Source organism: Sphaerodactylus townsendi, linkage group LG07 (assembly GCF_021028975.2).
Source record: "Sphaerodactylus townsendi isolate TG3544 linkage group LG07, MPM_Stown_v2.3, whole genome shotgun sequence".
NCBI lineage: Eukaryota > Metazoa > Chordata > Lepidosauria > Squamata > Sphaerodactylidae > Sphaerodactylus > Sphaerodactylus townsendi.
The window spans coordinates 110046096-110063114 of NC_059431.1; the positions used below are offsets into that span (position 1 = coordinate 110046096).

Here is a 17019-nt window from a genome sequence, read left to right on the forward strand (position 1 = left end):
AAACTCGTGGCCCTCCAGATGTCATGGACTACAGTTCCCATCATCCCCTGCCAGCACCATGCTTGCAGGGGATGATGGGAACTGTAGTCCACGACATCTGGAGGGCCGCGAGTTTGACACCTGTGAATTTTAGCCTATTAAAATATCAAAATCACCCTGTTGACATATGCTCACACCCAAAGCTGCTTTATACTGAGCCAGACTTTTGGTCTGCCAGTGGTCTGTATTTTTTTTTCTTTGTTGGTGGCTGTCCAGGATCTTTCATGTCTCCTGTTACCTGATCCTTCTAACTGGACACGTCAGGGATTGAAACTGGGATCTTGTGCGTGAGAAGTTGATGCTCTGCCACTGAGCCCTGCTCCTTTCACAGCACAGGAGTTTGGGGCCTCCTGGGCGTTCAGGATAAACCAGATAGATCAGTGGTGGCGAACCTATGGCACGGGTGCCAGAGGTGGCACTCAGAGCCCTCTCTGTGGGCACGCGCGCACAGAGTTTGTCATGGGGGGGGGGGAATCGCTAGGCTGGCCTGGGCCACTAGACTTGATGTGTGATCACCTCAGCGAGCAGTGAGGCTGGCGGGGCTGGTGCCTGTGCTCCAGGTGGCTTCTTCCGGGGGGAGGGGGGGCAGAGGCGGCAAAGATGCTAGAGTGGCACAGAGTGGAGCATGTGGGACTTGCTGGAGGCTATAGCAGGCCGGCCCCTGCTTGAGGGGGTTATTCAGGTTCAATTGCCGCGTTGGCACTTTGCAATAAATAAGTGGGTTTTGGGTTGCAATTTGGGCACTGGGTCTCGAAAAGGTTCGCCATCACTGAGATAGATGAACATTTGTATCCTTCGTTTTCCCCCTTTTTGTAAATTCTTGGCTACACAACCAGGGAGAGGGGGTTGTTTTGTTTTGTGTTTTGCTTCTACTTCTATATTTCTGGCAAAGCCTGAGTGCAAACAGATGGCTGCCTGCTAACCCTCAGTGTGAATCCCTCGTGTAGGTCCAACGCAGGGAACAGCCAGCATTCGGTGTGGAACACGGCCAACCCGGGCAACTGCCACCGGAAGAAATACATCTGCAGCGAGGAGCGCCCGACCGAAGTGATCCTGAAGCAGCAGCAGCCGCCTCAGCAGCAGCAAGACATCTCCCTCCCCCCGTTAAAGAGTGAGACCCCGGCCTCCTTGACCACCAACGGGAAAGCCGAGTCCCTTCACGCTGCGAGAACCTCCGTGATGCAAGAACTGTCTGAGCTGGAAAAGCAGATTCAGGTGATCAAGCAAGAACTGCAGCTGGCCATGAGCAGAAAACTGGAGCTGGAAGAGTTTCAGAGGACAAACAGGACCGCAGAGTCCTAAGGGGCTCCGTTCCCCACCTCTTCCCTATAACAATTCAAACATGTACTTTTGGGGGATAACGCCGGAAAGCAGCTGCGGATATCAGCAAGCAATACTCGAGCTCCTGGCTCCCTCCGTGTCCAGGGGGAAGGCGGCCCCTCCGCAAGGTGACCCCAGACTAGGGGAAACGGAGAGCTTCCACACCACACGGCCTCCTGTTTTGCTCCTCACTCAAAGGGAATTGCCACTTTTTCGCCCTTTCTGTGCATTGATTAAAAAGAAAGGAGAGTGAGACAAGACTTTGAAATGATGGTTTCGAATTGTGTGTCCTGGTGATGCTTTTAGTGGATTTCGCTAATCGAAATTGTTACGGACCGACTGGGGTCATGTCCCAGACGGCTGATCTCTTTGTGCTCCTGTTCAGTTATTTCGCTTCACCAATCTGGTTGGTGGAAGAGAGGGTGCCCTCAAAGAGCCAAATCGAAGGGGGGGGGGATGTTTCTGTGACGTCAAACAATGGTCCGCTCGCTGGTTAGCAAGACCGGGGAGATGGAAGGCATAGAATTCTGAACTCTTTTAAGACTTTTCAAATGCTGCTCTACAAAATCTTCCTAGATGTAGACAACTAGCCCATCAGGGAGAGGGTGATGCTAAACCACTCCCTCTGGTGTAATTTACTACATGCAGGGAATGTAGTGGAATACAAGCAAGAGGGAGCATTCAAAAATATAGCCCCCCTTTCATTTGGAAGTTGGAATCATACACTCCAGACTTTGGCTGCCCATCATTTGGCATAGTATGTAAACCAATGATCAAATGCACTACATTTTCCTTAGAAAATTCAGCTCTCCCCCTATTTCCCTAGTTGGGATTCACCGCCAAGGCAAAGGCAGGTCTTTCCGGTTCTTTCCATTTGCAAAGGACCTCCCAGCTACTTCTAGCAGGCCCCGTGCTCCCAACAGAAATAAACGACAAAGCGTCCTGTTCTTTTGGAAAGCTACAGGTAGCTTTACCTGTTGTTTGATGGCGTTGCCCGTTCCGCCTCTCCCTCTCTCATCTCTTTGGCCTATTTTCCCCAATCACACTCGAGGGACCTGTCATTTTTAGGCTGGTGAGGAATCGCAGGCCCCAAGACACCCCTATGGCTTAATGTTTTTGAAGTGCAGTGGTATCTTTCAGTGAAACGTGTTGTGTGAGTTGCCGGCGGTGGCTTGCTATCCAGTTGTAAATGTCTGTTCTTCATGCAGGTGCCATGCAAGGAGTGGGTTAATGTGTGGTATACAACCACCTGGCAAATCATTCCCCCATCCCACCTCATCCAACCCTTACGTGCACAGGCTGGTAGGGCCCAGGTTTTTTTGGAGCTGTGCAGTCCCAGTTTGTGGTGGCCCCCCCAGTCTGGTCAACCTGCATTTTGGTCATCTCAGAGTTAAAGTGGATTATGTACCAAGATGGACATATCTGCTTGGTTACAACCAGCATGGTTTATAACCCCAACCATTCATTGCGAAGACCTTATGCAGAGGGGCATGGACATGACTACGAAGGAGCTAGCTCTTGCACCGTCGGAAGTCACATGTAAATTGAACCTTGACTCGTCTGACTTGGCAACAGGTTGAGGTTCAAGATCTTCTGCTAACTGGGGATTGATAAGAGGAAAGATAGTTTGTGAGTGTGGGCATATATTTCAGGGAGCATTCCCAATATCTAACAACCTGAACGTGACTATACAGAGGAGATGGAACTGACCACCAAACCTTGGTCTACACCTCCCTTCCCACCATAAAACCAGACATCTTAAAAATACAAATGTATATGATGGGCAACGCTTGGAGAAGGTCCCCTTCTACCGTTATCTGACCCCACTCAAAACTACCTCTCTCTTGCCCCTCTCAAATATAAGTAGTATTGTTCAAATATCCAACCAAAAGCCAGCGCTAAAATACATTGAACATCAACCATGTGGAATTAATAATGAAGTCTTTCCTTGACTTCCAAAAATCCCCCCGCCATCTTCCGTTTCTGGATGAAAACTCTGGTTTTAAGGGGGGGTTGGGAGGGGGTCATAGTTGTATGTTTTTGGTTTTAAATAAATTTTAATACTATTTTTAGGCTGGTTGATTTGCACAATGGTTTGGGTTTGTTCGCCCAGATTGGTGTCCCTCTTATGACAAAAAAAACTCATCCTGCTGAGGTAAAATTCTTCTTTTTTCCCACTCAAAAGGAATACACACCTTTGATATGACCTTCTTTGTCTGTTATATAGGATTGTTATTGGCAAGTGTAAGCTTTTTTCAGACATGATGGACCATTTGACTTGGACGTTTCCTACAGAAAACCCCCATGATATGTAGAATACTTTCTTACAGTGGACTCAATCCAAAGGAAATTGAAGTGCTGGAAACCCGTAAGAATTCAATATTTACCTCAAAGGACAGCCTTTATAGGTAGCAGGTGCAGGACTGTAAAGACTCTACAGTGGTGGGATTTAAATAATTTAACAACCAGTTCCGGGGGTGGGATTCAAATAGTTGAACAACTGGTTGTTTACAAGCACCATTTTAACAACCGGTTCTGCCGAAGTGGTGCGAACCGGCTGAATCCCACCACTGCTCTTATATGAAATTCATTATCACAACATGCACAAAAAGTCATGAGAGCTTGCCACGGAAAAGAAATACTGGCAGTCTGGCAGTTTTTGCTCCTAACGTCCTGTCACATCTATGGTTGGCATTGTCAGAAGCATGTCACGATGAGTTTCTGTCCATGGGGCTCCCTGAGAAACCATGGCCACATAGCCTAGAAAATCCACAGATGGTTAACTGTTGTGGCCGTGAAAACCTTTAAAAAAAGAGAAATATTATCTCTCTCCAGCCGCTGCCAACTAATGCTATCCTTTCTTCTTCCTGTTGAATGTTTACATACCCTTCTGAGTTGTCAAGGCAAAACTCTGTAAAGGTGCGCTGTGAAATCAGGAGTGCCCCCGCTTCAAACGTAGCTTCCGCGACAAAGACTAAATGGCCTTCACTGAACCATCTGCGCTACTGGGAGGATTTGTTTATTTTATTCCATTCCTACTGCCCACCTCACAAGGTTGTTGAATGGATCAACAACAATGCGGGCGTGTGTTTTATGGAATTATTGAGGAAAGCACCGTCGACGTGAAGCACTTATATCGCCCTGTTTTGAATAGGAGAGATTTATAGGGCAATCTTAAAGCAGAGCTACGAAAGGTGGCAGGTGTTTAAGACCCCACTTCTCAGCACGTGCTGAATTCTTCAACGTCAACATGAACATTACAATTACGTACTTGCCAAAAAACTTAATCACACAACTCAGTCTTAACACTATGAACCCCCCCCCCCCCCTTTACTCATTCCTCAACAGTATTGATTCATGGCAGGAATTTTTTTTTTTTTTTTTTTTTTTTTTATTTTTTTTTTTTTTTTATGGGAATTTTTTTTTTTTTTTTTTTATTTTTTATTTTTTTTTATTTTTTTTTTTTTTTTTTTTTTTTTTTTTTTTTATTTTTTAATTTTTTTTTTTTTTTTTTTTTTTTTTTTTTTTTTTTTTTTTCAAAATACAGTCCCCCATCTAAATGCAAAAAGTAATGCATTTCACTCTCCCCCCCCAAAAAAAAATAAAAGCCTCATCCCCAAGTTTACAATCTCGATAGGATTGCGAGCAGTGTGAACTTATAATTCCTAAGCAGCTACAAGCCAACGGTGTTCCATTTTCAAAGCTATTTGACCCCATGATTTCTCACAGTACATCTTCCATTTAAACAGTCTGTCTGCACTGGAACATCCTACCCAGTTGGAAACAGAGGCTTAATTTTATCTCAAGCCTCACACAAGCCCAAGAAAGGCATCGTCCACAGGTCTGAGTCCTTTACGGAACTAGTCCGTTCCAGTAAGGAGCGAAGGGGTAATGACTCATTTGCCTTTCGGTGTAAAGCAACAATGTCCAGAAAGCTTAAGGAAAGGTACCGAGTTGAGCAACACAGCCTGAAATTGAATCGATAGCCTGTGCAAAGGTCAACGTGGCAATGCAGGGAAGGGCTATGCGCTGTGTCTCACACACACACCCCAGAAGCTGCGTTTTGTTTCCTGATGCTTTCTGTTGGAACACCTTAGCAGCCAAATGCCACTGGCACTGCTGAGGAGTAGAAGTCATCTTCAGCAGAACTGCGGCTTAGCAGAGCTGAAATGGGAACAAGAAAAAACGTGTCTAAAAACACCATATCTGAGAGACTCCTGGAGCACCAAAGGTGTGTTTTGCTTTCTTTAAAACCTTTCCACTCCACCTTTAGGCAATCTGCTCCTGAGACAGTGGGCAGTCTTCACATTGAGGACAGAAGTTAACCCAATCCCTTCTCTTGCCCCGGAGCTCTCCAGACCCAGCGTGGTATAGTGGTTTAAGAGCAAGTGCACTCTAATCTGGCCCATTCTGCCCATCACTATCCCCCTTCCTCCCTTTCTAGCAATCTACCTTTGTGTGTTCAGCAGTGGCATAGTGGTTAAGAGCAGGTGCATTCTAATCTGGAGGAATCAGGTTTAATTCCCCACTCTGCCGCTTGAGCTGTGGAGGCTTATATGGGGAATTCAGATTGGCCTGGGCACTCCCACACATGCCAGCTGGGTGACCTTGGGCTAGTCACAGCTTTTCGGAGCTCTCTCGGTCCCACCCACCTCACAGGGTGTTTGTTGTGAGGGGGGAAGGGAAAGGAGATTGGAAGCCCCTTTGAGTCTCCTACAGGAGAGAAAGGGGGATATAAATCCAAACTCTTCATCTTCTATCCATAGAAAGACCCCCTTACTCTTTCATTTAAAGGCTGCTTGTTCGGTTGAAATGAGCACAACAATGGGAAAAAGGGACCAATAGCTACCAGCTCTCTCAGCCCCACCCACCTCACAGTGTGTTTGTTGCGGTGGTCGGAAGGGAAAGGAGTTTGTTAGGCCCTTTGAGTCTCCTTACAGGAGAGAAAGGGGGGATATAAATCCAAACTCTTCCTCCTCATCTTCTTCCTCCTCCTTATCCTGAGGCCAAGGGAAAAAATAACATTCCCTCTTGGAAACAGGTTGCTGGATCAACCCTAGGGCTAGCAATGTTCAAATGTTCCTTCTCCGGTCATCTTCAGGCCCCAGCTGCTGGATAATGTAAGGGCTCTCACACTGTCAGCCTTACATGTTGTTAAGGTAGGTGGCCCCTGGCGAGAATCTAAAAAGGGAGGCGGAGGAGGTGGACAATCAGGGTTGACAGAAAGCCTTTTAATACACTCTGCTGCAAACTTCTTCCACTGATCTGATTTCCACAAGGCACTGGCTGTTGTGGGTTTTCCAGGTTGTGTGCCCACGGTCTGGAAAACCCACAAACAGCCAGCTGATTCCAGCTGCGAAAGCCTTTGATTATACATTTTCACAAGACACTTCAAGAAGTTTTCACCGCCTTTCGACCGCGAGCTGAAAGTCTTCCTGTGTAAAAAGTACGCAAATCACAAGCAATAAAAGGTCTCCAAAGAGTTTATAGAACATGGATTTTACTGAAATAGATGCATTTCCAATCAGTCACTCTCACACAAAAAAAACCAACACAAACACACAGAGAACAAAAAGGAGTCGTTTTCTAGAAGAGTTAGGAGAGACAGCTTCCGACGGATGTACCAGTCTGGCAATCTAAAGGGGCCTCTAAATTGAATGCTGGCCCCAAGCGCCGGGATCATACTTCAGACCCGCGTGCCGACTGCATGTCAATCAAAGTTCAGGAGACAGTATCCACACTGTGAGCATAGCCTGTATGTGAACACCTCTGTGAATAGGTCCTGCATGCGTGATCCATCTGCAGGGGGAGGGGGGTCGGCGGCAGACAGATGGCAGAAAGCGGCCTCATTTACACAGGTGTCCGTGCACGCAGGCTTCTGTTTAGGCTGAAGACTCGACACACTCGCAACAGCGCTGCGCGTGATCCCCAAGACTTGTTCCCACACCATGTCATGAACAGGGCCTGTGCAAGGAACTGAATGTCCAGGCACCCAGCCCCACAGAGAAGGCGCCTTCTTCAGCCGTCTCTCCTCCGAGTACTTCACCGGCCATCCCTGTACCTTTTCAGAAGGGCAGAGGAGGTGCGGTTTGAAACTCAGAGCTGGCTCTGTGTCACTCTTTGTTCTTTACCTGTGTGGAGATTCCTTCTTCCCAGCATACCAAGTTCCTCAACAGCCAACAGGGGTCAGTCGAACCATTCCAATCATTAAGGAAACGTGCACATGGCCACACTGTTCCAAGCCTTTCGAAAGAGACACACCTGCCAGCGCAGGAAGACACGAGGCCGGGAAACGAGGAAGGATTTTTTTCCCTCCTTTCTTCTTTTTCAGAAAACAAAGTCGAAAATTAAATTTAAAAGGGCCATGTGGACGGATGGGCAGACGGCCTGTTAAATAACTCAAAAGTCATTTCCCGCTGAAAGGCTGAGTTGCACTGGCTGTTTGCGACAGAGCCTGAGGAAACCCACGGTTCACCTGAAGGAGAGCTGGTAACAAGGGGAGATTGTGCTGGGGGTGGGAGACCCCGAGAAAGAAAAACAGCAGAGAGAATCAGGAGATGATCCATAGGCGTCAAACTCACGGCCCTCCGGATATTATGGACTACAGTTCCCATCACCCCCTGCCAGCATCATGCTGGCAGGGGGGATGGGAACTGTAATCCATAACATCCGGAGGGCTGCGAGTTTGACACCTGTGCATGGAGGATTGCATTAAAAAAAAAGACAGGGGAAAGTAGCCAACAAAAAGAAGCGGCTTCCAGCTGGAAAGTAAAGGAAGGCCCAGGTAGTTGGCAGCAGAGCTGCTCTCTGCCCCACCGAGCCAGAGAGACTCAGCCAATGTAGATGCGATGAAAGTCGTTGGCCCCGAAAGCGGCGTTGCACTTGGGACACTTGCGCTGCCGGGTGTCGTAGCGGGTTTTCACACACTCGAAGCAGAAAACGTGAAAGCACTTGGTGAGCACGGCATCCTTCTTGCGCATGTTACAGCAGGGGCAGGTCAGGCGGGCCTGCGAAACCAAAGACACAACGTTGTGAGGGAGGGCTGGTAGATCTGACAGCTGGGAGCTTGCTCGTGAAAGCTTACGTCCCAGGCCAGGAGGCAGAAACGTCAGGACTGTTTGCAAAAAAAGAGTCCGAGGGGGCTCTCAGGAGCGTCACCCTATAAGCATTTTATCCTATGGTTGTCCCATAAGGACAAACATGTGAAAAAGGCAAACTCTATGCTGGGGATAATGAGGAAAGGAATTGATAATAACACTGCAAGGATTGTCATGCCCTTATATAAAGCAGTGGTGCAACCGCACTTGGAGGACTGTGTTCAGTTCTGGTCGCCACATCTCAAAAAGGATATAGAAGAGATAGAAAAAGTGCAGAGAAGGGTAACGAGGATGATTGAGGGACTGGAGCACCTTCCTTATGAGGAGAGGCTGCAGCGATTGGGACTCTTTAGTTTGGAGAGGAGACGTCTGAGGGGGGATATGATTGAAGTCTATAAAATTATGCATGGGGTAGAAAATGTTGACAGAGAGAATTTTTTCTCTCTTTCTCACAATACTAGAACCAGGGGGCATTCATTGAAAATGCTGGGGGGAAGAATTAGAACTAATAAAAGGAAACACTTCTTCACGCAACGTGTGATTGGTGTTTGGAATATGCTGCCACAGGAGGTGGTGATGGCCACTAACCTGGATAGCTTTAAAAGGGGCTTGGACAGATTTATGGAGAAGTCGATCTATGGCTACACTCAATCTTGATCCTTCTTGATCTGAGGTTGCAAATGCCTTAGCAGACCAGGTGCTCAGGAACAGCAGCAGCAGAAGGCCATTGCTTTCACATCCTGCATGTGAGCTCCCAAAGGCACCTGGTGGGCCACTGCGAGTAGCAGAGTGCTGGACTAGATGGACTCTGGTCTGATCTAGCAGGCTCTTTCTTATGTTCTTAAGGAGATTCAACATGAGGTTAGAGGGCTGGCCTGGGGTCTGAGAGAGCCAAACCGCCACTCTGCCATGGAAGCTCACTTGGTGACCTTGGGTCAGGCACACGCATAGTCTACCTTAAGGGGCCACTTGGGAGGATAAAATGGCGGATTGTTGCAGCTGCTGTGGGTCCCTGCTGGAGTCGAAAAGTTGGGGATAAGCAGTTTCATCAAGGAAGATAAAGGACTCGAACTTATCCAACTGGGGAGATTTCAGACTACTTCCTGACTCCCTTCAGCAGAATCTAATTGAGACTGTTGCCAGGGACAACCCCAAACGCTCCTAGGCCCAAGGCACTATTCAAGGGGGCCCTCTGGGTTAAGTGGCCTACCTTGTAATCCTTGATCTCCTCTATCAGGATCTCATCACAGTTGGGTACCATGTCAGGCTTCTTTGTGGTCTCCAGCTTCTTCCGTAGCTTTGAGATATCTTCCTGCAGGGGGAAATATCAGGAAAGCAGATAACCAGTGGGGCCAGAACCTTCTCTCCTGGGAACTGCTCAATTAAGAGGCGCAGAAAAGAACTCCACAGCTCCCAGGTATGAATTGGTCAACTCCTGCAAGAGTTTTCTGTAGTCAACCCCGCAGGGTCGTCGCTAAGGAATAGGCGAGACGCGGAGGAGGTTTCATCTCGAAGCTGGAGAAGCTGCCAGCAACAGGAAGCTTGAGGTTTTTTCATGGGATCCTGGACAACTCAGCCCTGGTGCTGGTCTCTCGCACCTTTTATTAGGGTTTCATTGTGGGCGTGTAAAGGAGGTGGGTAGGGAGATGAGCGGGAGACCGGGAGGAACCTGGAGATCATCATGTGATGCATGATCTCACCTGGCTACGGTCTTGGAGAGGAGCCGCGAAGCTGCCTGGGAGCTCAATCCTCACCTGCGGGGGTACACCATTGTCCCTCATAGCTCGATGACTGGAGCCGCAGACAGTTCATGACCCGTGACCTGCAGGGGGGATGAGGGAGTGGGGGTGCGAAGTGTGCGAATTCCAGCAATGCCAGAGGTCCATTGGCATGCCCCAACGTTTCTACCACACGGTGCTGCTGGGTCAGCAGTGCATCACTACATCTCCTCCTTTTTTTTACATTTTAGTGCTGGGGACCAAAATGCTATAGGGCTTATTTAAAGGACGCCTTGTCTCCTCCTCACTATCTGGTCAAGCTGGACCAAGCTGCTTGCGTAACATTAGAACTCCTGGCTGCGGGGTAAGGGGAAATTCGAGGGGCTTCTTTACACGCTACAGGCAATATTAGACACATTGAACGCAAACAAGATCCGGATAACGAGGCACAATAATTAAAACCATAATGCAGAGCTGTACAATAACACCTCCAACTATCCTCTCCGCAGCTTTTCAGCTCCAGAGTGGCTGACCACCAATGGGGGGCAAAACATCATACTTTCAGATTAGGATAACTTCCTTTGCAGCTCACGCACTTTCATATGGAATCAATTGGGAATTATCAGAAAGATTAAACAACATATTATGTACATTCTCACAACCTTTGGTGATGTAATAACAATAAGTAATCACAGCTGCACGCATTGTCTAGGGTCGCTTTGATCGAAAGTTCCTGCTGCCTCGGAGGCCAGAGCCGCCCAGAGCAAATGAGGTAGAATTGATGGGCTTCAGCGGCACAGGCCAGCCGGCCAATAGTCTTGGTGTTACAGGAAACAAGTCCGGCCCCACAAGGGAAGCTATGAGGGGGGACAGGCTCCCGCCTGGAGAGGGCTGCACTCGGCCAAGCTTCGACTAGGAGGGATCGAAAAGGCAGAGCGGAGCGGCGGCGGGCGGCAAGTCCCGGCTCCTGGGGTGGAGCCTGGGTGAAACAGAGAGTCCCGCAGACAGACAGGCTGGAAATGCAGCAATAACAAATAACATAACTTCCTCAAAAAACTAGGGCATGCACAAATTTAAACAGCAAAAAACATGGCTAAACGATACATACAGGCTGGGGATGATGGAAGGAAGGAAGGCAAACCTCGTGGCTGCATAATTGTCCAATGCATGGCTCTCCCAAGCTGTTTGACTACCAAAGCTAGCAGAGCCGAAGCGACGTTAGGAGTCCATGGTGGATTTCTCAAGAGCCGTAGGGAGAGCTACTGATAGTCTTTAGCATTGCAGGTTCAGCGATTCTCACGCAGCAAGGCTGTGGGAGAGAAGGCGGTTCCAACACTTATTCAAGCCGCTGAAAACAGCGGAGAGTTCCAAGGGTTAATCTATCAGAAATGTTCCTGGCATTGCAATTCCTAAAGTTTCAAGCCAGGGGGGGCTGCAGAGAGGGAGAGGAAAATGGCGGCTGTAGATGAGGAGAAGGACACACAAGGCCAACCTTGAGCCTGCCATAGCTGGCCCGAATGGCAGCCTGGGTTGCGACCGCGGGAAGAATGGGTGTACTGGTTCCAGAGAGGTCCTTCCCATCTTGGCCCTCCAGGCTGGAGGGTGATCGGGCTCTCTCAACAGGGCGGGCGGGTCGATCCTCCAGGGAGGCCCCGGCCCATCTCCGGGATGGGGCTGGCCTGGCATGGCGAAAGCTGGACTCCTGTATAGAAGAGAAAAAAACAAGCTGCACGCTTTCCCCCCCAGGGTTTCCATGGCGGTTGGCTGAGTTAAATTCGCACTTTTTTTATAGATGATAATGGAAGTCTTGAGCCCCTGGGAGTGGGGGGGCGGGCAATTTTTTTGATAGAGAATACAGAAGAGTACTTTGGATATGGTCTGCTGGATGAGACCTTTGATTGGGTCAATAGGGGGGGGAACTACTCCTTTTTTTTCGTTTGTTTTGGCCAAGCTTTCGCTAGGGCTTAGTTGCTCCATTCCTCGGACAAACGCATCACTCTTGCAACATTCAAGGCTGCTAAGAGATAATAAGGTAGTGGGAATTGCCCTACAAGGCTTAGGAGAAGGGAGAGGTCATATCCAGGTCGGATGTCGGTTTGTAAACAATCCCAATCAACGCCGGCGGTGGGTTTCTTTTGCAAAGCAACTCCTTGAACAATCGGCCACCATAGTCACATTCGTGAATATAGCCTGCCTAGGAAAAGATATAGAGAAGATGGAAAAGAAAAAACAGTTCTGGGCTTGAGGTTTGATCACAGGAGCAAATTGAGAGGGGTTTGCAAAGCCCATCAGGATCCCAGATCTAGAGGTGGGGGCAAGGCCAGCCCATTAGAAAGAGTGGGAGGTGTGCAGAAAGGAAGGCGGGGAAGGGTTTGGAAGTCAGCTCTACCTTCCCTCCCCGGTAGCGGGGACTTTGGCCGGGTTTGACCGCTTCTACCTTCACAGCTGAGGCTGTAAGGATAGGGTGGCTGAGAGACCCCCTTGGCACTGTGACTCAGCCAGGGAGCCCCTCAGCAGTAGTAATGTGGGAGCATGAAAATGATTTTGGCTTCATATGTAACCATGCCACGCCAATGTGGCAGTGTAGGCTCAGATGGACTAAGGAAAAGGTACTCAAGGAGAGGTTTGAAGAAAAGTTTTGAAGGTTTAAACCAAGATGGAGGCGGCTTGGAAGCAGGTCCCATCATCGGTATCCTGGGGAGCAACGACGAGCTGCAACCTGCTTATGGCGGATGCTGTAATGGGCTAAGCCTTTCAAGGCATTGGCACACATAATCAGAAGGGAGAAAACTTTAATTGAAGCTAACAAGAGCATAAATAGCTTAGAAGCAATGGAAAATCCCCCCCTAAGTGAGGGGAAAACTTTAGGGTCTCTTTGAAAGGGGCAAGACATTACAGAAACATACATAGGCATACCAGAGCACATATAAAGCAACGAGGAGGATTGCAACTCTGATTTGAGATTTTGCCTCTGAGGTGCTGGACTTCCATTTTGCTGCCACTCGGGAGCTTTGAGCTTAGGGCTTTGCACAGGCTCAGAGGCTGCGATGATCTAGTTTGAACCTTACAGCTGAGAGGGCCAAGGGGGCTTCTTCTTTCACGTAAGGATCTCTTGGCTTAAGGCCACAGGCGAAGCATCTTCCCCTTTCCATGCCTCATTGTCCTGTAGATTGGCTAAGTGGGCATTCTGAGGAGGGCTCAAAACGGCAGCGTCCTTCTTCCTCACAGCATTCCTTTCTGCTGCAATTCAGTGACTGTGGACTCTGCAGAGATTTTGAAATGCGTGCCATTCTGGGGCACTGCCATGAGGCATGGTGGACTTTGGAAGTAGAAGGGGCTAGCAGAGCAGGGAAGTATAGACGAGAGGGGAGCTTGTTAACGAAGATTTAGGGATTAGCTGGAACTTAGATTTTCAGACTCCGCTGAGAGCATAGAGGCAGGGTGTTCCGTGAACTTGGCAGTTTCTGCAGGATGTTTTGTCCATACTTGGATGTGGGATGGTTCCTGGTGCATGGGTCGATGACCCCTGGGATGATGAAATAACCCCTGTTCAGCGGGCAAGGAAGCTTTTGGCAAGACCAGCCTAATGGTCTCCTCGGTGGGGATGGGATCACTATACCGAGCTGGAGCAGCTAAGATCTCATGGGGAGCCCGGGAAGCTGGGCTTGAGGCGCGGATCTTGGTTCCGGCTGGGAGATGTTCGGCGCTGGCCTCCCCAGCTGGCACAGGGAGCCTCGCCCTAGGACTCCTTCCTGGGGTCTTCGCCTCTGGGGAGAGACCCTCCTCCGCCAGGGTTGCAGGCCCCCCCGCTGGCAGGCAGCTCTACACTTCCTCCGAAATGTCCTGGCTTGGGCCGCATGAATTGGAAACACTGCCTCGGGCTGCCCCCATGGCAGCGGAGAGGGCTGTGCTACTTAGGAAGGCTGGCTTGATGGGCTTAAAAAGACCCTCGGAGCATCCCGGCAAGCTTTGGAGCATGTCAGCCAGCCCGGGTTCCTTCCTAGGCCTGTGGATCGCTTATGCACCCAGCGGAGGCGCCCTTTGGCAGCAGGCTTTAAGGAGTTCGGCCTCTGGGCCTCCCGCTGTCAACTCCGGCTCCCTTGAGGGGGCCTCCTGGAGCCTGTTCACAAACTCAGCATAGGGTCTCCCCTTGAGGCTTCTGGCCGGGTGCCAGAAAACTTTGTGGGCTGGCTGCCCGGCATTGGGGACTTTCTCAAACGCCTTTGTAATGCATTCAGAGGCTTTACCGTAAGGGTGGGCTTCAACCGGGCAGGACGCATCTGATTGTTGGGGTTACTGAAGGCATCAAAGCCAGAAGCTGAGCTGCCGCAGGCGCCGCCGAGGCGTGCTGCCCTGCTAAAGCATTGCCGGGCGGAACTCGGGCCCCAGATCACAAATTGTGCAGGGGCTCAGGAGCATATGGAAGGTGGTCTCTCCAGTCAACTGAACCATTAAGGATTCCCTCGCGACCGCTTCTGTAGCATGCCTCTCTACATAGGGCTGGTGACTTTACGGGCCCCAGACCGCTTTGGCGGAGCTCAGTGCGAGGATGTTATAGCTTAAAGGGCGGTACTCGCATAACCTCATTGAATGACGCCACCCTCCCTCAGTATCTGTGAAGTGGACGGGCACAATGCAAGAATTCGGTATCGCCTTCCATTAGGGTTTTCTTCTGCAGATCGTGGCTACTACGCTCTGGCGAGAGCTGAAACCCGCGCTTATTACGTGTGGCGGCTTCGGACGGAGGTGCAGTGGCTTCGAAAAATGAAGGCGGAGCAGGAGTGAAGCGGCTGACGCCGGAGAGTTTGGAATTGGGTGGAAGGAGCGAGGGGCAGAAGGAGGACAGGCGGCCCAATTTAGTGGATAGAGAGAAATCTCGGGTTGGAAATTGAAGGTGAAAGATCGAAGGAGGGCGGCTCTACAGCAAGGGAGCCATAGGTTCGCAGGCTGATGGCTTACAAAACATTGTCTCCCACGCCAGTAAAGCAGCTTGCACATCGGGCGCTGGCGGCTCCCCTGTGCTAAGAGTGCTCGCCATGTTTTCCTATAGTCCTTAAGATTCAATGTCCCCCCCTCTGGGTGCGTCACTATGGACACTGAGCTTCAATCTCCTCAACCAATTTTATGCGAGCTCCCTCTCTTCTTTACGGGACTCCTGCTGCATTTCGTTAACGCTTTCAGTTCGGCTTTCAACGTGCTTTGTACTGCATAAGCTCCCCAGCGGTTGCAAGCTCCCATACTCACCGTGTTCCGGCTGGACGAGAGTGTCCTAGGGACGCTGCAGCCTCTGGATGTGCGCCGCATCCAGAGGACAGGCTATACCAAACGGTGGTCCCTGGATGCGCCGCATCCAGCTGGACTTCGTATCAGCGCCTCTTCCCAGCGCGACGGTGAGCAGGGTGGAGGCTCGAGCATTGCGGTTTCGCACCGAAGCTTGTAGTCAACCCCGGCAGGCTCGCCGCTAAGGAATAGCGCGACGCGTGAGGGAGGTTTTATCTTACGGAGAGCCGCCAGCAACAGGAAGCGCTGGTTTTCATGATCCTGACAACTCTGGCCCTGTGTGCTGGTCTCTCTAATCTTTTATTAGGGTTTCATTGTGGGCGCAGTAAAGGAGGTGGGTATGTGAGATGAGCCGGAGATCGGGAGACCTGGAGATCATCAAGGTGATGCATGATCTCACCTGGCTACGTATGGAGAGGAGCGTAAGCTGCTTGAGCCTAATCCTCACCCTCACCTGGGGCAAGACCATTGTCCCTGGGCTACTCGTGACTGAGCCAGACAGTTCATGACCCGTGGACTCATAGGGGGATGAGGGAGGGGGGTGCGGGTGCCACTCAGCAAGGTCAGAGAGGGTCCATTACATGGCCCTAACGTTCTACCACGGTGCTGCTGGGTCAGCAGTGCATCACTACATCTTCAAGTGCCACCCTCTAAGGTTTTAACAGGAGGAGGAGGAGGGTTTGGATTTATATCCCCCCTTTCTCTCCTGTAAGGACTCAAAGGGGCTTACAAGTTCCTTTCCCTTCCTCTCGCCACAACAAACATCCTGTGAAGTAGGTGGGGCTGAGAGAGCTCCAAAGAACTGTGACTAGCCAAAGGTCACCCAGCTGGAAGGACAGCTTCTCCTCAAAACATGAAAATCATCAACCGCACTCGCATGTTGTCAGATTAACAGCATAGCTCATTTAAAAAGGGCCAAGACAAAATCCTGGTGGATCTGTCTATGCGTGATTATTTGCTACATAGCCAGCCAGTATGGTGCAGTAATTAAGAGTGACGGACTCTAATCTGCAGAACCAGGTTCGATTCCTGCTGGATGACCTCGGGCCAGTCATAGTTCTTTCAAAACTCTCTCAACCCATGCAGAGGAAAACAATGGCATACCGCCTCTGAATGTCTCTTGTCCCTATGGGGTTTCCATAAATCAGGAATGACTTTGGGCTCATTCCGGCACTAATTAATCCTCAATCCTTAGGTTCGACCTGGCCGGGCATTGAAAGCCAAGCCAACCTAGGGTCGATTCCTCGTTACATTCCCCACAGCAGCTGAGGGTAAGGTCCTGCCGGAGCCGAAGATCAGAGTGCGCAGGTTCACCCTCACGGCGCTTTATCATTTGCTCTCGCTCCTGATAGGCTTGCCGCGCTAAGCAAGCGAGCAGCGTGGTAATCTATCCTCCGCTTAAGGCAAGATGGTTGCCGTCGCCTCATACAGAAGCTGGGGAGGTGCTGCCGCCAGCGCGAAGTCTCCCTGTTCTCTGGCGCAGATGCCCAAGACATTCGGCCTGTGATTGGCTACGAAGCGGGCAAAATCGAGGCTGACGGAGATTCCCCACTTTTACCAGCTTC

The 17019-nt window shown here is 50.0% G+C and overlaps 2 protein-coding genes across 3 annotated transcripts in view; one reads left to right on the top strand and one right to left on the bottom strand.

Annotated features, from left to right (window-relative positions):
* Positions 1-3439, top strand: part of GRIN3A (glutamate ionotropic receptor NMDA type subunit 3A) — a 161541-nt gene extending 158102 nt beyond the window's left edge. Inside the window, 1 exon segment of the mRNA XM_048504478.1 lies at positions 987-3439. Within this exon segment, the coding sequence (XP_048360435.1) occupies positions 987-1341 (355 nt within the window). The 3' untranslated portion in view covers positions 1342-3439.
* Positions 3440-6842: 3403 nt separating this feature from the next.
* RNF20 (ring finger protein 20) overlaps positions 6843-17019 on the bottom strand; it is a 46721-nt gene continuing 36544 nt past the window's right edge. For both annotated transcript variants that reach the window (XM_048503436.1, XM_048503435.1), the window contains exons 19-20: positions 9667-9768; positions 6843-8366 (exon numbers count right to left, since the gene is read on the bottom strand). In XM_048503436.1, coding sequence (XP_048359393.1) covers positions 8190-8366; positions 9667-9768 — 279 coding nt within the window. In that variant the 3' untranslated portion in view covers positions 6843-8189. The remainder of the gene's footprint in view (positions 8367-9666; positions 9769-17019) is intronic.